This window comes from Lygodium microphyllum, chromosome 14, assembly GCF_053477565.2.
Source record: "Lygodium microphyllum isolate KBCC chromosome 14, Lygodium_microphyllum_v1.1.10, whole genome shotgun sequence".
NCBI lineage: Eukaryota > Viridiplantae > Streptophyta > Polypodiopsida > Schizaeales > Lygodiaceae > Lygodium > Lygodium microphyllum.
Window position 1 is genome coordinate 84396254 of NC_141148.1, and position 21468 is coordinate 84417721.

The window sequence follows — 21468 nt, forward strand, 5'->3', positions numbered from 1 at the left end:
AATATGGACAACACCATGTCAATTCCCTGTATAGTCAAAGAATCACTCACGATGAGGGGTGACATGAAAGGAAGCACCAGAATCTAAAATCCAAGTATGCATGTCATCATCTATATCTGCAAGTAAAGCATGTGTACTAAAGTGTGAAGAGACAAAGAGTACATCATTCCCACTGTCATTGTCATGAGTGACTACATTTACCTCTTCAATCTTGACATTGGTCTTCTTAGGCTGACTCTCTTTCTTCTCTTCCTTGCTATCATTTGTCTTCTTGCCTTTTCCTTTCTCTTTCTTCCATTTGTAACAGTCACGTTTAAAGTGACCCTTCTTGCCACAATGATGACATTCAACATCCTTACCACGTGATTTATTGCGTCCCTTGCTATCAGATTTGCCTTTCTACTATGATCTGCCCCTAGTATGCAAAGCACTAGAAGACTTACCGGATGCATTGTTCTGCCGATTCATTTGGTCCATGAGTAGGGCACTGTCTACATTAGCATACAAAAGGATTGCATTAGAATTGCTCATAGCAGTCTTGAATGTATCCCAACTCTCTATCAGAGTGCAAAGCAATAAACGTAGCCTTAAATTCTTCATCAATCATGAACTTTAAGGCAACCAGCTGGCTAAAAATGGAGTTAAACTCACTTAAGTGAGTAGACATTGTTGTACCCTCTTTCATACGCAAATCCATAAGCTTTTTCAACCGGAAAAAATTTGCTTGTGGCACTCTTCTGCGCATACAATTCTTCTAGTTGAGTCCAAATAGCATAGGTAGAATTCAAACCTTCAATGTTAACAGCAAGGCATCAAAAATCGATAGCTCAATGGTTGAGCGTGCAAGCTCATTTGACTCATCCCAATCTTCCTGTTCCATATCTACGGGCTTTGCCCGTCTTAATCGGCTTTGGCTACTTCTTCTGCAACAAGATACTATAGCACTGTTTTTGCCAAACTGCAACATTATGTGCTCCTTCAAGCTTCTTAATGTGCATGAGATTACTCTTGTCACTACTATCAGCCATGATTTCCAGCCCAAATGTGACCAAAAATTTCAGCAAATGCAAGCCCAAACTATCACACAAGTGACCAAGGTACAAGTAAGTACCAACCAACAATAAATGACCACATAAAAGCAGAAATTTCAGACCTGCAAATAAATTTTTAGAAGCACCAAACCTTGTGCTACAACACTCCACAACTAATTACAGTTGTTCCAAGGACAATACATCACATTACATGAGAAGTCCCAAATTTTAGCTGCAATTTCTGTTGTACATGCACCCACGGGCACAAAATTTGACACGCACTGTCAAAAGCCCCAAAATTTTTGTGCTCAAAGCATCAACCATACATCTACACTGTCTCTAACATGCATAGAATAGACCAATTTTGCCAAAGTAGAGCAATTTCAGCAAAACCCCCAAATTTTTCCAAGTGCTAGATGTTCAAATTGCATGGAATTAAACCCGCATGTACATTAAATGACCAAATGGCACACAAATTTCGCCCAAACAGCAAAAGCCCCGAATTACACGAGGTCCAATGTGCATCAATGTGGAGAAATTGGGTAAATTTCAGCCCAATTCTTGCATGTACATGAAAAACCCCAAATGTCGGAGGCAAAATGTCACAAATTCCTGCAATTTCTGAGACAAATGGTCTTGTTCTGCATCACAATCCCCAAATCCGGGAAAAGCCCCAAATTTTCAAGCCAAGATTGCACAAATCTGAACTCTGTGCTTATGCTCGTAAACCCCCATCAGGAAAGAGGGGTAAAAACTGATTTTTTTAGAAAAAATAGAAAAATAAAAAAATGTGACCGAGGGGGAGGGTTCCGTTGACTCACTGTGCGGGTCGCCACATGCCCGTCTCCGTCCAGTCGCTTGCAAGCCCTCGCCTCCGTCTGTCATCAAAAGATCGTCGTGTGCCGTCTCATCCAGTCGCCGCACGTCAACTGCCTGACCTGCCATCCACGACCTATCGTGTGCCCTGTGGTGACGACTGCAAACTGCCATCTACTACTCATCGAGCCCGCCTAGGACTCTTGTAGCACTTGCCCGCCTACAACCCTGCAACACTTCCTCCTCGCCAGTGACACCTCTCCTACACCTGCCAAATGCTGACGATTGGTGCCAACTCCGGAAAGCGTGCATGACCTGTGAGCTCTGATACTAGTTTGTTGTGACAAAGAGCGCGAGGATGGAGACACACAATGCTTTCTCACAACACAGAGAGAGAGAGAGAGAGAGAGAGAGAGAGAGAGAGAGAGAGAGAGAGAGAGAGAGAGAGTGTGTGTGTGTGTGTGTGTGTGCAAAGTAGAGAGGAGATTAAGCACAACTTGTTGGGTACAATGACGAGTGAACCTCTTTAGGTTTTTTTAGATAGATAGATAGATAGATAGATAGATAGATAGATAGATATATATATATATATATATATATATATATATATATATATATATATATATATATATATGTGTGTGTGTGTGTGTGTGTGTGTGTGTGTGTGTGTGTGTGTGTGAAAGTACAATTGTGCTAAGGGTGTGTTCACACCCATGCACATATAAAAGGCACGATGGCCCTTTATTCCCAACACTACTTAGGGGTGGCATACCTTTGGATAAACATTTTGAGCCTTCCCATTGAGGCACAATTTTGGGCCTGAGAGGGGACATTGATCTAAAATGTGCTTTATAGCAAACTACCATTTTTAAATAGCCCTAAAATATGCTTAATTAATGAAAAACACAAATCTAGTGCATGGTTCGAGAGAGTTTCAGTAGTCTCCCAAAACCCTAATTTTTTGGAACACCCTTGAACATCTATAAATAGATGAGCTGCCCATCATTCAATCTTATCCTTTTGTGCCGGTTTCTCACTCTACCATGCAAATTTCAGCCATCAACCACCTACCATCTGTTGTCCAAGCATCGTTGACTACAATCCATCACTATCCAACCCTAGGCGGCCTGTTTTCAATCATCACCCTGTTGTTTGGCGGTCTCCATCTATTGTGTCATCATAGCACCTAACAAGCCTGCGTTTAGCTACTGCCATCTGTCCCACCAAGGGACTACTGCAGTACCTACGTTTTTGTTGTCCAACATGCAATCTACACCAACAAACACCTCTCCTATTGTCAGCTAACAGTTCTCTACCTCGGCTAATCAGTTTTCAGCCTTCCTCTGGTGGTACACTAGTACGTTTACTAGATTTCAGCCTCCGATTGCTATGTTTTGGTGACCAACCTACTGCCATTCATTATTCAGCAATCTCTCGTCTCCAACTAGTAGTTACTACACTTGAAATCTGTCTTCGCCAGACGTCACTCTCCAACACTACATTGCTCTGCCCTTGGGCATTCTATACACTCTTACATTCATTTATAGCATTCGTTCACTTCAAAGTTTCTTCTCTCTGTGTTTGAGTTTTGAGTTTTTGCGTTTTGCGTTTTGCATTTTGTATTTGAGTTTTACTTGTCTCTATCTGAGTCTTTGTGTTTCAGTCTCGGTCGTGCATGATGTATTTCCTCAGTGCAAAGCCTAGCATATCTTCACACTTTTCGTCAGTTGCCAAAATTTTTATTTTGTAAATTAGTGCCAGAGACTTTCGAATATATTTTTCCCAATTCAGACACAAAGATATATACTATGGATTTCAGTGCAGATTGCAAATCTAGAGAGGATGACATTACCCTTTTTGTGTCACAAACTTGGATGTTGAACCGAGGGGAAGTATGATTTACATATATGCTAAAGGATTATATGGGTTATAAGAATTAGAGCAAATTGCTAAAGTGAAAGCCCGATTTCACACCGTATGCAAAAAGATCACCACACACACGTTGAGTGGATGTAAGTTGAGGGTTGTTTGTAAAAAGAAGACGAAACATTGCAATTATCATATGATCCAAGGGGATCTACAAGATATGATATGTTCGATGGGTTGCCTCTACCATTTGATTTGGAAGAACCTATGGATTCCATAGAGCAAGATAGTGGATACATGTTGTGTGGACTTGATCATTTCATATCCTATGATCAAGGAGGATGATATTGTAGGACAGTTTTCCTAATAGAGAGAAACTAAGTCTAATGGATGTAAATTATGGCATGCAACATATGCTTTGATAGAGATAATTGAGGCTAACTTGAGGGTACCCAAGGCAAGGAAGAGGATCAGGATATGCAAGAAAAGAGATGCAGAAGAGGCCTATGAAGTGGAGAACCTAGCAGAAGATCGGTAGATTGACAGACATAAAGAAGACGAAGAAGCGTACGAGTCAACATATGAACTTGGGATGCCATATGATCCAAGAGGATTTATAGGGATTGGGATGCTATAGAGGTTTAATGAGCTATCATTGCCAGGGTTGGATACAGAGAGACACATGCTAGTTGGGATGTCTGAGCTCTTGATGCCTTTTGATCCGGGTGGAGGTGGTGGGATTAGCTACATGATTGTGAGGATGAAAAGTGTTTGGATTTTTTATCCCGGTGGCAAAATGATTGTGTGCATGATACTTTGGGAAACACATATGTGGCTTTTTGATCTAGGTGGACTACACTGTGTGGCCTATCCAGAGGATGTGTAGGTTTGGAGGGGGTGGATGTCATATGGTTACACGTTTAATGAAGGATAAACAAGAAAGAAACATCCATATAAATTTTCCATATAGATGTCTATGAGATACTTACTCGTGATCCTCAAAAAAATTTAGATTCAAAACTAGTCTCAAAAATAGTCTAAATATCCGTGATTGAGTTTTATTAACTTAATGACATTTTTGGGTGGATATAAAACACATGCAAGGAGTTATCTTGAGTGATATAGGGCATCCAAGTCTAAAAATACAAACAAGCAACGCATTTTAGGAAAAGTAGCTTTTTTCGACTATTCTGAAACGATTTTCACAAATCTACCTATGTACCCTTGTAGACCAGATCTATTCCAATCGGAACCATATGCTAAGTTCGAAGGAGTGAGTTAGAGCACAAGTTGCAACAAGTTTAGAACAAGACTGCTATACTCAAGGTTTTGATACAGGGTTTCTTGCTTAAGGCTTCTACTTACCTGCTATTGGTGGATGCTTTGGGCGAACAAAAGAGTGTTTGTAATCCAAGAGGGTGTCCACAGTGCCTTAAGTCTTTTGCAAAGTCATATACAGAGTATTTTTTATTCCTTCCAAGTTGTCTATTCTTTTGATTCTTCCTTCCAACTTGTCTATTCTTCTGAACCCCTGCGGTTTATGGCTTGACACATACCCCCCTCAACACCGTTGGTCGAGATGTTATCTTCCTTGCAAATAATGTCCACTATACCACTCTACAAAGTGGTCCTACTTCTACTACTATGGACACAAACAAATTTGTTATTGAATACAAAAATTGTAATTTAAAATTTGAATTCTTTTTCTATTGAGTTGTGACAAATCCTCTAAAACATGGCCATATGTAGCATCCTCAAGCATGTGACCATTAAAAATGGCATTTTGAAAAAGTAACAAGCATGCAAGACACAAGTACCATTTGCTGTGACAATCAAAAATATAATCAAACACCATACCTCCTAGACTGAAATCAACTCCTCCATCTGACATAAATCAAGTGTGGATCCCTTATAGACTCTACTAAACTACAGTGGATTCCTAAATACATTCTATCTCTATAGAAGCTTCAAGTAGATGCCTCCACTTCAAGCAAAAAGGGCTATTGTAAGAACATCCTCGTCATATGCCTACTCAAGGACCCCACCACCCATGAGCTGGCTGCCTCCCTATCATGCCTCAAGAGCTTCTAAACAAACTCCAACTATCCCAACACTGAAGATGCAGCTCTTCTAGCTGTTGCTACCACCCTCTCTCAGCTGTACCAACCTGTGGCCAGACTCAAAATGTCACGTTTCTGAAAGATGTGGCTCCTTTGGAAGTTGTTGCCACCCGCTGTCAACTGCCACCATATTTGAATAGGCTCAATATGTCACAAACACACAACCCCTTTGGCTGCTGCAACACTATCAGAGCTTGTCATAGAAATGCAGCCCCTTTGGCTGCTGCAGTCCTCTTCATACCTCTTAGGCAGCTCCTTTTTGGTTACACTAAGCAGCTACTCCAAAAGAATTTCACATTTTAGGTTGAAATAGTGAATAATGTTGGAATTTGCCAAGCAACTGCTACCAAAAACCTTGAGACAAAAACTTTATCTACAATATCAATGCAAAATACGCTATGAGACATACCATATCCATAAAAACAAATTGTTCCCCATCTTTGTATGTGAATTGTTTCACATCCTTGTCAACCCTCGCTTCTTGAACCTAGAATTTCCACAAGTCAATGCAGCAAGAATATCCTGATTCCAGACCATGTCTATATTTGAAACAAAGTATGCATTTATTTAAGAGCAAAGCACCACAAATCAACTTAGGTATATGAAGACAGAGAAAATGAAGGTCATTCACACTGGAGGACTAACCCAGCAATACACAAGTTTACATGAAGTCAAATCCACCAAAGGTCAAGATATGACATTCAAACAAAACCTTTTCATCTGTATGAGCAAGCAAAATTGACAAGGAGAGAAAGGATGTAGAAAGAGATATATTCAGTTTTATAATGTCTTTTCCAGAGCAATATTGAATTGTGACACCCTTATGAAGAACTAAGGTACGTAGTAGTGCAACCAACAAGATATGTTGCAGGCACATAGCACTATTATACATCCAACAAGCTGCGTGCACTCCCAATCACCAATTCTTATCACCAAAACAACCCATATGGCATAAAACAATACGAGCAGAAACGAGTGCATATCTAGTTTAGCACCCAACCATATGCTCCAGAGCTACAATCTCACATCAGGCATGCCTAATTGACATCCTGTTTCACATACCTCAACCGCTAGTTTATAGGTGTTAGTATCAAGATACAGTTTGACAAACTAGCAAGCCACACACTCTGTGAAATGCTACAAGCAGCAAGGATTTGGTTAAAAGTGCCAAACAAGTACACCAACACAAAAACATTATTCCTCAAACTTTGCTCCAATCTCAAACCCTCTATAATGGCACATCTAACACCAAAAAATTGTGGTAGGTGCTAAGCAACAAAGGCTTAATTAGCCTTGATCCACTTTTTCACCTCATTAAACATCTCCAAAACTCAAAGGTTAAATGCACCTACAATGTTTGGGCATCCATATTAAATGTACCTAAAGTGTCCAGCTCTTCTTAGAAGGCTACTGTGATAAAGAACCCTTCGTATTGGTGATCTGAAATAATCAAGAGAATTTGGAGTCCACCTATCTCCAGCTCCCTACCAAAGCTTTAATGCAACACTAAAGCTAGTGAATGAATTTGGAAGCACTTTGGAGTGCACAAACGAATAGTATTGCTGGAACATTGGTGGGAGTTCCCTTCGTTATTCTCAAGTAGCCACACACTTTGCCAACATATCAATGCCTAGCAAGCCAACCTACATTCTTTGACACGTGCACCACACACTTGTTAGCAATCATGTGTCTCTTGTGTGGTCATCTCCTAACTGTGAGCCTCTGTCTCAGTCAGATGAGGACATTAGAAGCTTTGACATTGTATTTGTTTTTCATTTTATATGTTTTAAACACTTTAGATGGAGGGCACATTAGTGCATTTCTTTTCGGGCATTTGTCCATTTTTAAGGGTTTGACCATATTTAAGGTTTTGCCACTTTTTGGCGTATATATAGGCAGCTTGCCCTCCCACTTTCATTATCCATCATGGATCCTTCGTGATCAACTAGCCCTCCACATTCTATCATCCCCCTGCTACTGTCTAGCGCCAACACTAACGCATATAAATGCGTGTTGGGGATGATTGTTGCAGCCTTGTAGCTTCAGCCATTGCAATCACATTGTTCCTTCTCTCTCCTATGTTCTCTCTTTGTCTCCTCTCCATGTTCGCTTTCCTCCTTCCGTTGAGCACTCTTACATGGTACCAGAGCCATGCGTGGGAGCCAGAAATCTCAAAGAGGAGCATGCTGTCCACAACCAAACCAACTAGGTGCCATCCACACATGTTGAGTCCCTGCTTTTGACATCCAATAGTGCAGGGCGGCCTGTTTCCAGCCCACAACAGGCTGTGTTTGGCATCAACACCTTGCGTTTTGCAATAGGGCACTTCCTCTCAGTGATGGGCGGCCATTATTCAGGCTGGGCGGTCTATTTTCTGGTCTGTTCTTTCGCATTTTGCAGGAAGCCCCCGCCCCCTCCCTGCACACATGCAGCAGGTTTAGACCTGTGTTTCAGGCAGACAACACCCTCCTCTTGCTGGCCAGCAATTTTCTCTACTGGGTAGCATCATAGCTGGCTGGGAGACCTATTTCTCACCTGATTGGCGACCTCAAGTCAGATCAGCAGACCTGCAATTTGTACAGGGCAGTTTTCAGACCTGGGTGCCATCATTTATTGTGGACAGCTGCCTTCTCGAGGCTGGGTGGCACCTTTCTATGCTGGGTGGCCTGTTTGTTACAGATAGATAGGCCTTCCTTTGCTGTATTTTTCTACTGGACAGTCTCTCTTTGCCAAGCGGCCTCTTTCTTGGCAGTGCAACAAGTTTTTGACCTATTTTGACTGCATTTATTGCAGCCATATTTGCATTTTGCAGATCTTCCCCTCTTTGCTTGGCTCCAAGTTGTCTCTCTCACCTCAGATACTCCCCGTCTACATTGCTCTCTTATCAACATATCGACAAACCCCATACAAGGGGAGGACAATCCAATTGCAGTATCTTCTCTGTTTTCTTGCAAGTATTTCCTAAAGGACATCTATGGCCGATGTGTATACTATAGGGGATCATGTGGTTCGGGAGGATTCAAACCGACCACCATCCTATCACTCTTTCCTGTTATATTCTTCCAAGGCTTCCAGTCTCCAATTGGCATTGATGGCATCTCCTGAAAAGGTGCATGTCCTACCCTCTCTCTCTGCATCCGACTATTGGGGAGCTCAGCTGAGAGAGATGGAAGTTCGAGTGAGTATGAGTGTGTTGGCTGGGGGGAGAGAGAGAGAGAGCAAAGTCAAAGAGAGAGACCTGAGAAAGAGAGAGAGAGAGAGCGGAGAGAAGCGCGATGGTGCCGCCGGTTCGTGCCGCCCTGCCGTCGCCTAGTACTGCACACCCTGCCATCGCCTAGTACTGCACGCCCTGCCGTCGCCTCGACCTGCACCGTCGAAGACTGAAGACCCGCCTGTCTTCACCACTCGTTCGCGTCCGCACCGTCGACGCCTGACGTTCCGCCTCTGCTCGTCTGTCGTTCACGTCCTGTCCGCACCGTCGATGCCTACAGATCCGCCTATCTTCGCCTGCCATCCACGTCCTGTCCCTGCGCCGCCAGCAGAAACCCTAGAGCGCTCCAGTCGTCGTTTTCTGCCTGCGAGTCCTCGTTTTCTGCCCCCGAACGTCCGTCTGCACGCGGCCGCCTACCTGTGGAGGCTCAGGTTTCGCCGACGCCACACGTGCTTGCCAGGTCTGAATCGTCCCTGCCTCTTTTGCAGCGTCAGAGAGAGAGAGAGCTGTTGTCTCCTGTTCCGCCTTCTGTCCCGTGTCCCGCTGCCTGTCCCGTCCTGTCCCCTGCCCGAACGCGCTGCCACGTCACCAGTCGCCCCGCTGCCTTCGTCTGTGCTGATGTTCACGGCTCAGCCTGCCCGTGCATGTCCTTTTCTGCTGAGGCGTCCAGCTGCTGTGGAACCCTACGCCCGTCAGTTGTCAGAGAGACAGGGTCTCGGCCAGAGTGCCCACTGATCTGTACAAAGAAAGAGAGAGAGAGAGAGAGAGAGAGTGCAACTCTTCACTCGGCCTCGGACCGGCATACGCAGTGATACAATATGGCTGGTCTGGATCTGGCTTTTATAGACCAAACGGTGGCAGCTCTTGGTCCGGATTCCGATACCAAGGAACCAGAGGATATGGTTCCGTGCACAGAAGAGGTGCCTCCTGGTCCTGACTTCCAGCCTGCAGGCAAACGCACCAAGCATATTTCGGAAGAGACAATGGATCATCAGGATCGGTCCTATGCTCAAGTTGCTTCTGATTCTGTGGACTCTCAGGAGGTTGACTGGGAGCATTTGCTAGAGTTTGCCAACACTCTGCTTGGTGATTATGTTCAACATAATCAAGAAGTCTTTTATGATTCTACAACTGAAGATGTTCTGGAGGCCACTGTGGACCCGAAAAATGTCTTGCGCTCCTTTTCAGTGTTCTATGAACGCGCCGTGATTCTCTTCTTCACTGGTCAGATCCCACAGCTTTCCCGTATTCGCCAGTGGCTGCACAGTCTGTTACAAGGGGAATGTGTGGAAGAGATTTTTGTTGGGCCCTGAGGTTTTTTTGAGGTGTTGTTGAAATCTCAGACGCACCGTGCTGTTCTCCTGTCTAAACTGCCTTTGTTCTTAGATCGCCGTCTAGTCCATGCTGTACCATGGTGCCCAATGGCAGATTTTCAGCGTCTGCTGCAATGTGAATGCCCTGTCTGGGTTGAAGTGGAAAACTGTCTAGCTGTCTATTGGCCACTGTTAAAGGACGCTATGGCCGTTGTGGGCACTGTTCTGGTCCCCCCAAGCCTGAGGGCTGTCAATCGTAACCATTTGTGTATGTTATGGGACACTGCCAGGAAAAGGCCTGCGTGGTTACGTCTTAATTGCTCTGGCATGCATCCTTTACACTTTCGTTTGAAATGGGGCAACTTTGCAGGACATTGTTTTTTGTGTAGTAAATTGGGGCATTTTATGGCTGAATGCCCATAGAAGCCCCACACTTCAGAACCTGAGCATGTTGCGCTGCCCATGTAAGATATGGTGTGTGATGCTCCGTCCCAGGATGCCACCCAGCCATCTAAAGTGTTGGATAAAGGTAAACAACAGGTTTCGGGTTTGGATTCCCATGCCAATGACTGGGTCAATGTACACGGGAAAAAAGGCAACACGCCTGTTGCTAGCATGGTGGATACTGTGCCGACTGCCTCACAAGATTCCATGCGTACTTATATGCGCAGGAAAGAGATGTTGTCTTCAGAACACTCTGCTCCTGCTATGGTTTCCGCTGCTCCCCGTCAACAACCCACAAGGAGAGTGTATTCGGATGGTCCGAAGGGTCCACCTGCTAAGCTGGCTTTTGATACTAGAGGTAACGTCATTACCCCATGGGATCGTCGTTATCCCTGTTCCATCCCCAAGACAGCGGATATGCCGTCTACCTCCAAATCTGGTCGTCCAAACTCTTTTATCGTGTTAGCTGATTTTTTGGATGAGGGGGTCCTGGATATTCTTGCAAAAAAGGTCAAATCGAGGCAAGTCGTGCCTCGTACCTGATTTTCTTTTTGAATAGACATGAAAATAGCCACGTGGAATGTGCGAGGAATTTGTTCTCGTCACAAGCAACATGCCATGTGGATTGTCTTGCATGAGAATCAGTGGAATGTTTTATGTGTTGTTGAGCACAAGAGTCACGGAGAAGCAGGTAAAGTTGTGGATTGCCATGGCTTTCGTCTGTTCTATGCAGGGACACATGCCATGCATTATTCTGGTGTGCTCATGATTGACCATGAAAAATATCAGCCTGCTCTTATTGAAAATGATGTGCATGGCCACTTTGTGGTAATTGAAATTTTATTCGAAGGAGAGATCTTATGGTTACTTGGGCTCTATGCTCCGAATGATCCTTTATCTCGCCGGGAGCTTTGGCATACCTTGCAAACTTCCTTGTCACTTGGCAGACGGGGTTTTTTGATGGGGGATTTCAATGTGTGTGTCAATTCTTCGCAGTCCACATCAGAGCATTCGGTAATGGACGCGCCCGAAAGTCGTATGTGGCATGAGTTGGCTCTTTCCGTTCTTAAGCAAGATCTCTAGTCTTGGCTACACCCTTCTTCTACAGGGTTTACTTACCATTCTGCCCAGTATGCAACAACATGGTCGCGGTTGTACCGCATATACATCATGCAGAATGATGATTTCCTTCCTGAGATGCTTGAAATGAAAGTGTTGCAGCAATATGCCTTGTCGGACCATTTCCCTCTACAGCTTGAGCTACTAGCACAACCCATTGCACCTTATAAGAAATTTCTAGAGAGACTTCCTTTGCGTTTCAACTTGTCTTATTTGAAGCATGCAATCTTTCAGGGCTATATGCAGCAATTGATTGATAGATTCCTATTGGACTTCTCCTCTCAGGGCACTGCTTCGTTTGAATGATTGCTCTCTAATGTGCAGCGGGTGGCTCAGCAGTATGGGATCCATCATGCATCTCTTTGTCGCCGGCGTCGACAAGCAGCGGAGGACCTGTTGGCTTTGGTTCGTTTACTGCTAGTGGACACTCCACATGATGAATTTCTGCTGTCACTGGCAATGCGTGTGGGCTGTGGCCGATCTTATTAAAGAGTTTCAATTGAAACCTTATCAGCAGGCCAAATTGCAACATCTGACGGAGACTTTGCAAGATACTGCTTGTCAGACTCATAAGTTCTTTCGAGCTCTCCATGCCTCTCCTGCTCGAGAGAATATGACTAGACTTCAGGATGCAGAAGGTCAAATGGTCCTTGATCCCCAGACTATTGCCAATATGTGTAGGAATTATTTCATCGACCTTCTTGGTTCCACTTCTCCCCCTTCAGGCCAAATTACTCATGCCCGTTCAGTTTTTTATGATCTGGTCCGCAATCAGGTTCCGCAGGACATGCAAGCTACTATGGAGACAGATATTTGTGAGGCGGAGGTTATGGATGTTCTGTTACACTTGCCCAAGGATAAAAGTCCTGGCTGGGATGGTCTCACCAATGAGTTCTTTGAGGTTTTTGCTACCCAATTGGCAAAACCATTGACGGCTCTGTTTCAGCAGGTGTGGGAAACGGGGATCATGCCTTCCTCCTGGAAAGAATGACTTATTAAACTGCTTCCAAAAGTTCCTTCGCCGTCTATGTTGAAACATTGGCGCCCAATTTCTTTGATGCGTTCTATGTATAAAATCTTTTCCAAAGTAATGGCGAATCGGCTCCATAAGCATCTTCCTGCCATTGTGTATCCTCTCCAATATGGATTCATTAAGGGCCGAAACATTCTGCACAATGTATTAAATGCGCAACTGGCGATTGATTATGCAAAACATTCTAATCAGGAGGTCGTACTGATTCAATTGGACCTGGAAAAGGCTTTTGATTATCTGGACTAGTCTTTCATTGTAGAACTTATGTCTATTATGGGCTTTGGTGCCCGGATGTCTCGTCTGATTTACACCATCAATGCTGCGGTGTCTTCGCGAGTCATGCTGAATGGCGGCGTTATCGAGCCATTTATCCTTGCCCGCTCTGTCAGACAGGGGTGCCCTTTGAGTCCTCTCTTCTTTGCCCTTGCGACTCATCCAGTTCTTTCGATGTTATCTCATATGGCAGCTTCTACTCAGTTGGTTGGATTGTCGCTTCCTTCTAGACAACACTTCATTAGTCAATCCTTGGCTGATGACAGCTTTATGATTCTGCGTGCGGACAAGGATAACCTTCGCAAAGCATTAGATGTTTGGGCTCTCTTTGGTCAGGCTTCCGGTCTTCGCATCAATCCTTTGAAATCAGCCATTCTCAGCTGCACGGAGTCGGATTTGTAGTCATTGGACAGGCAGGGTATGGTTATTCCCCGTGGCTCCATTGTCAGGCATCTTGGGTACCCTTTGGGTGTTGATGTTCCCCCAAAGCAGCTACTACAGTGGATTTCACAGAAACTGTCGGCTAAGTTTCTGTATTGGAAGTCTCAGGCCTGGCCCTTCCATGTTCGCCTCAAAGTAGCCCGGACAATTATGTTGCCAATGCTCGCATACTTCTTGCCATTGCTGCCTTGGACTGCTACTACACTGAACGCTATTACTCAGTCTATTCGCTTCATGTTATGGAAGAAGGATTCCCTGCATGCAGGCATTTCCTGGATTTCTTGGTCGCATGTGTGCACCCCCAAACACATGGGTGGAGGGGCTATTTTAGATGCCCAAACTCATATACTAGCACTCCGTTGGTCTCTTTTCCACGCCATGTGCTTGGATCATCATCCGTGGGTCGTTATAGCCCGTTATTTTCTAGAGGATCATGGGCTTCTGCATGGTAATACCCAAATCCGGAGTTCTTGGTGGCACGTTCTTAATGCTGATTCTCGGTTCTCCAGTTCTTCCTCATCCCTGCTTGCCCATTTGGTATGTTCCTGGAGACTGGTCCTTCGGAAGGCTCAGTGGCATCCAGCAGAGAATTGCCTGGCTACTAATTCTTTTTAATTGGAATTATTGGCAGTCTCGCGGTTGCTTTCGTGGGAAGGTAAACATGAGCTTCGACCAAAATTCAACCGCATGGCACGTTTGGGATTAACTTCAGTTACGGATGCCACCCTTGCCAATCGCAATGTCTTGATATCCTTTCGTACAGCTAGAAGGCTTTTCACGATCCCTCGTGGATACAGGCATTTATGGGAACAGCTTTTGATGGTGCTTCAAAGCAGACACCCCTTTCCTGCCCTTGCTTCGGATCGTCCCTGGCAGGACTGGGACTTGGTAGGCCGGCTGAATTTAGAAAAGGCTTCAACTAACTAGGTGTATCATCTTCTGATTAAAGATCATCAATGGCTGGTTACTAAAGCTAATACTCTATGGGGATTGCGTAAATCCCGGTCATGGTGGAGGGCAACTGTGATGGACGGCTGGTTGAACAAGACACCCTTCAAATATAAGGTCTTTCTTTGGAGGAGGAGGATTGGTGGTCTTCCGCTTGCTTCAGCCCTTTCCAAGCGCCAAATCTCCAACGGCAACTGTTTCTTTGCACCACCAGTGTGGAATCCGCCCGTCATCAATTTATTTCTTGCCCCATTGCTAAGAAAATCTGGTCATTCTTGTTAGCCGTTTGGCGAGCGGTAGTTGGTTGAGTGCTACGCCCGTTTGATTGGGTTTTTGTGCAGCCCAAATACCCCACACCGACACAGCCACATATGAAGATCATGTTTCACTTTCTGCGATATTGGGGCTGTTGGCATAACTGGACCATTCAAAATGCTTTTCTTTTTTATTCTGCCTATAATGTTTAGCGGCATATTGCTAGGCTTAAGGGTCTCTTGTACTGGCAGATAGATCTTCTCTGGCACTCTGATATGCTCTCTCGGGAGGACTTACATCCCTGGCATATGGCAATTTCCTCTACGTCTTTGCCATGACTTTGTAATTCTTAGGTCATCTGGTTCTTGTAAAGAGATAGTGTCCTCTTTACACACGATGGGGTAGACCCATCGTGTATCTTGTAATCATGAAAACTTATACCTTCTTCGTAATTAATACAATTACCTTTTACGGAAAAAAAAAAGAGCAGAGTCAAGTACAATTCGATAAGAGTGTACCAACAATGTGTTCGTACACAAAGAATAAAATGTATTTATACTTAGGGCACGTAAGGGTGCATTCACATGTATAATGTGCATGTACTATACACAAGGGTTAAACAGGGCCTTTATCCCAACAACCGCCCACTTAAAGGTCCGATGTGGACCTCTAACTAGCCAACTCCCACTAGTCGTATGCAATGCTCGTGCTAAGCTTTGCTTAGACTTTTAGTGAAAACATCTGTAGGGTTGTCTTGCATTTTCATCTTGGTGAATGTGAGTTAACCATCTTCCAAAATCTGTCTAATGGAGTGATATCGCACATCTATATGCTTTGTGCGTGAATGATACATGGCATTCTTAACCAGATACATAGCACTCTGGCAATCACATCCCAAAACTGCAGTACCCATACACATGCCGAGATCTTCTGCAAGTCTGCTCAACCATATAGTTTCCTTAGAAGCTTCAGTAGCTGATATATATTCAGCTTCAGTGGTACTCAGTGCAACGATGTTCTGCAACTTGGAACACCAAGAAACAGCTCCACCAACAACTGTGAAGACATACCCGCTCTGGAGGACCTACGAGTATTCAAATCACCTACCATGTCTGCATCACAATAACCCCGCAAACTAAGTGCACCCTGCCCATAGCAAATACACTTTCTTTGTGTACCCTTAAGGTATCAAAGAATACACTTGACAACCTCCCAATGTGTTTTGCCAGGATTTGACATAAACCTGCTAACAACTCCCACTATATGAGCAATGTTTAGACGAGTAGTAACCATAGCATACATAAGAGAGCCACAAGCTGATGCATAAGGGACTCCCTTCATAGCATTTGCTTCCACGTCATCTTTTGGGCTGTTGGCTTTTGAATTCAGTCGATGTGAACTCACCCCCATTATCAGTTCTCAAGCATTTCAACTTTCTACCTATCTGAGTGGTCACAAATGTATGAAAAGTTTTAAAAATAGCAAACACTTCACTTTTCTTTTTCAGCAAGTATACCCAAATCTTCTTGGAATAGTCATCAATAAAGGAGATAAAATATGCAACACCACCCAACAATTTCACGGGCATACTACATACATCAGAATACACTAAGTCACGACATTGGACTTATGAGAGACACCAAAGTAAAAGGAAATTTTTATTTGCTTTCCAAACTGACACTCATTACAAAAGTCAAGTTTAGAGTCTTTTCTTTTTCCATCAACCCTCTGCAAAGAGGTAAGGACATCAAGTTTTTTTTGGCTCATATGGCCTAATCTCTTATGCCATAACTCCAAGTGACTGCAAATTTCAGCAACTGCAAGAAACTTGTCATTCAAGGCTTTACAGCGCAAACAATGCAAAGTGCCCTTTTGGGTCCCTTAGCAATCAACATGGAACCCTTTTTCACTTTGCACAAACCACCACCAAACAGTGTGGTGTAGCCATGCAATCAAACTGACCAACAGAGAGTAAACTCTTTTTAATGCCAGGCACATATCTCACATCTTTCAACCCAAGCTCTTGACCATTGTCTAAAGACAAGTGTATAGTACCAATCCCATCAATGCTGCAAGCATGGTTATTTCCAAGATACACCTTTCCATAACTGCTTGCATTGAACATAGCAAAACCCTCCAAGCAAGTAGTTACATGGAAAGAGGCACTAGAGTCTACAATCCAAGTTTGAGTGACACCATCATCAACTGACAAGAATGCATCAATCACATCAGTCTTGGTAATCTGCGTATCCTACGTGTGACATACAAGGGCATCATAATCAACTGCACATAATACATCAACCTCTGTATTTGAAAGCTCCTCTATGACCACACTAGAGGCCACATTGGCCTTTTCTTTGCCTTTGGTTGCCTCAGATGCATCTATCTTATCTTCCTTCGTCTTTTTATCTCCTGCATTCTTCTCTCTCTTGTTCCTTCTTCTAATACATGCAATCAGGCTTCTTGTCGCCCTTTCGACCACAGTGATAGCAAGTAATGTCACTCTTTTCCTTTCCTTTGCTCTTGCTCCTATTTCTCTGTCCTGCATTTGCATTTTTCTTTTCAGCCCTACCTCTTACATTATAAGCTGAGTTACTGCCTTCTCCACTAGACATACATCTAATTTCTTCATTCAAGATAGAACCCCTCACCCCATCATATGAGAGATTGGGGTTATTGTTGAGTGAAACCACCAAGGTCTCCCAAGAGTGAGGCAGTGTCATGATCAAAAAGATCACCCTCAACTTATCATGAAAGTCCAAATTTACATCTTTGAATTGATTTAGAATCCTTGTAAATGCACTCAAGTGCTCAGCTACAGGCTTTGACTCATCCAGTCGCATATTCACCAACTTGCGCACTAAATGCCCCCGATTTAGAGGTGTGGTGATCTCATAGGTAGTTTTCAGCTTCTCCCATATTGCATATGTATCTAAACTCTTAATGTCAATCAAGATGTCATCAGTGACACCCATCTTAATGTAAGCCATAGCTTTTTTGTTTACTTTGGCCCAATCTGCATCAGACATTAGTGCAGGATTATCTTCTTGCAAAGCATCCTCACAATCCTTTAGGAACAAAATGCCCTGCATACGGTCTTTCCAAAGGTCAAAGCCATGATCATCAAACCGTTTGATTTCCATCAAACTCTTGATGTCTGAATTGGAAAAAGTTTCAGCCATTTTATCATGAACACGAGTAACTTATGCTTGAGGAAATACACCCATATATATCTAGAGAAGTCATCCACTATCAAAATAAAGTACATCACACCATTCAAGGTGGCAATAGATGTGAGACCACAAAGATCTACATGAATGAACCTAAAGGGTTCCACAACACATGTGGTAGACTACTAAGGGAAGGGTGTCCGATGGAAGGCATCTAACTTACGCTTGAGGAAATACACCCATATGTATCTAGAGAAGTCATCCACTATCAAAACAAAGTACATCACACCATTCAAGGTGGCAATGGACGTGAGACCACAAAGATCTACATGAATGAACCTAAAGGGTTCCACAACACATGTGGTAGACTACTAAGGGAAGGGTGTCCGATGCTACTTACCTAGCTAACATACTTTGTAGACCTCTCATGTTAGTTTTAGGCGTGGAAGGCCCTCAACCATCCCTTGACAGCTCATAAAGAGAGTCATAGTCAAGATGTCCTAAGCGAAAACGCCAAAGACGCTCAAAGTCCGTGAGCTCTTGAGTGGTAGCCAAAGCCGGGAAGCGATAGAACTCGGAATCATCGGTGGTCGGCTACTCGATAAGAAAATGGGTCATGTCTTAAAGGCCATCAAGCTCTACCTTGTTGAGAGCAATTATTAAACCTGTCTAAGAGTCTAGAATCTCGACTATAGTCACTGTGACGAAAATTGCTCGCCCCAACTAGCAAAGCTACTGAACGGACAAGTTGACTTGAATCTTAACCAAGGAGTTATTTCCTACACAAACTCTCCCAGCTGCAAGGACTCGAGAAATGAAAATGTCCTCTATAAGAGAGAGTCTTGTGATGGAGGCTCCACTGTCCACAAGTCAAACAGGTATAGATGTGCTCAACTGTGATGAGTGGGCCTCTACAGTCACCACGTTGAGAGGCAACTTACAAATGTGAACGAGACTCTAGAGTTGAGTAGTTCGCTAACTATGATGGCTTGACCGTGGCAATGTGGGTTTGGCCTCGCCACTACTCCTACTAAAGGTTGCCACCACCCTACTTCCCCTACTGGGAATTACCCAAATGGGATGTCGAGGTCTGATTCTTGGATTTTGGTTGTATGCCTCTTGCTTAGATTAATGATCGTCATAATGGCCAACCTTTTGACAATATTGACAATGCCTATTTTTCTTAGGTACATTCTACCGACCAAGTTTAAGAGCTGATTGTGTGGTTCCTTGGGATTCACTAGCCTTGTTTTGATTTTGATTTTGATTTGAGTTTGAATTTTGTTTACTCTTGCCCTACTGCCCCTTCTAAGAAGATGCAACAACAACCCTCTCTATCGAGGACGTATTATGAATTTGAGACTCTGAAATCACCTACTATACAAAATGAAAATGTTTTCTTAGTAGATTGTTAAGAAACACGGTAATCTGATTGTCAAAGTACTTAGGAGGCCCAATACTTAAGAACTCAGCAAGGAGACACCCATACTTAGCTAACTTGATTTTTCAAGTCATCCTTGTCTATGATTTTAAGGTTTTGGAGCTCATGATCCAAACTAATGCAATGAGTCTTATCCCGAGCCACATAGCAGTCAATCAAGTGTGCCCAATGCTTGAATGCTAAGTCGAAATGCCGAAGCTAAGAGTGAAACTCAAGTAATAAGCCATGCATAAGCTTGACAATAGCGAAGGCTCTGCGAGCCTTTCATGAGCGGATAACCTAGTATGGAACAAGTGTAGAATCAAGTTGGGGTTCCAATCCCTACACTAAATCCCATAGGTTCTGAGAATCTAAGATATGCCTCATCAAGTTTGACCAAGTGGTATAGTTTGACCCATTGAAATGAGTCTTGTCATTAAAAGCATGCTTGACGGATGAGGAGCTAGAACCATGAGGTGTCTGTGAAGGTGGATAGATAGGGTAGGGTGGAGAATAAAATGGTGGTGATGGTGGTGGATAAGGAGGAGGAGGGGGCAATGGTGGATACACAGAAATAGGCTGCTGATGTCTAATGAGTGCCAATTGATGTAGAGGTACCGAATTTGACCTAGGTCCATATGGTACCATAGGTGGAGGTGAAGGTACTAGGACAGAATAGTGTTGTCCAAATGTCAGCTGAGACACAACATAATGACCTGATGGTGTAAAGAAATACTCTGATATAGAAGCACAAATAACAATAGTACAACAAAGCACAGACTGATAAAAGAACACAGTTAGGGTTAGGGTAACTCAGAGACAATGAACACAGAAAATAACTGAAGTCATATAACTACTGAATATACAATGCTCATGCAGTAAACACACTATGCAGTGAATAAATACTGAACCTCGAACTCCTGTATCTCAGGAATCAGGGCAGGGATAATGAGCTAGAGAGTATGTCGTACTCCGAACGGATCCCGAATCACTGCAAGGCAACCTTTGGATGTTGAAAACGCAGCAGTGAAAAGATGGATCTCATGCAAACAGCAGTGAGGAGAGAGAATGTGCAGTAAACGCGGTCTAATGAGAGAGAAAATTGCCAAACGCAGGCAGAGATGGTGGGCGACAGTAGAGGAGAGAGAAAATCTGTTGAATGCAGGGCAAGACAGCTTGGCAACAGCCTGCAAGAGATAGCAGCAACTAGAGAAGAGAGAAAACTGTCAATACGACAGCTGCAATATCAAACACAAGGGCTGTGATGACGTGGCAGGCTGCACAACAGCAAGTTGGTGCAGGAACAGCAATTGTCTGGCTGGGATCAGCTCCAAACTACGTGAAGATGGTTGAAAAACAAGCACCAACTGATGTAGACAGCAATGTACAGCTTCGGCTGAGATATCCTCCGCAAACGGGGGTGGGGCAGCAAGCTGAAACACCTGAAATCTGCAAAAACGAGATTAAGGGCTGAATGGACGGCAACATACTTATTTATGGAAAGTTTGGGTCCTGCCAAGTGGGGTTGTGCTTATGGGACACAGAAACTCTCTAGGATCGCGTTTCTTTTAAATAAACTAGGTTTCTTCATTAATTAAACAAGTTTTGGGACTGTTAAAGTAAAGCTAATGTATTTTTAGCTCAAGACTCCTTCTTAGGCACAACAACGGTACCACGAGAAAGATCTTTTATCCCAAGGCATCCCACCCCAAAGTAGCCAGAGCATTGGACAAAGGGCGCACGCGGCTGCCCAGTGGCCTAGACTACAAAGGCGATGGTTATCTTACCAAGGGAGCCCAAGTGATCACCCCAAAGAGGACAAGGCATCGAACAAAGGGTGTACGTCGGCTGCCAAGTGGCCTACCAAGCCCTACAAAGGCGGATGGAATCAGCTATGGACTTCTCTTTTTTTTTTTTTAAAGATTTAGCATTAAGTGGGGGTTCAAATCAGTTTTCATCCTATTGAGTATCCGTGCCCCAAACGGGAGAATGATAAAGGATGGTCAGA

General features: G+C 43.8%; 1 protein-coding gene across 1 annotated transcript in view; it reads right to left on the reverse strand.

Annotated features, from left to right (window-relative positions):
- The window catches only part of LOC148025791 (elongation factor P (EF-P) family protein), a 108958-nt gene that overhangs the window by 74299 nt on the left and 13191 nt on the right, over positions 1-21468 (reverse strand). Inside the window, exon 4 of the mRNA XM_087692149.1 lies at positions 6243-6320. Coding sequence (XP_087548275.1) covers positions 6243-6320 — 78 coding nt within the window. The remainder of the gene's footprint in view (positions 1-6242; positions 6321-21468) is intronic.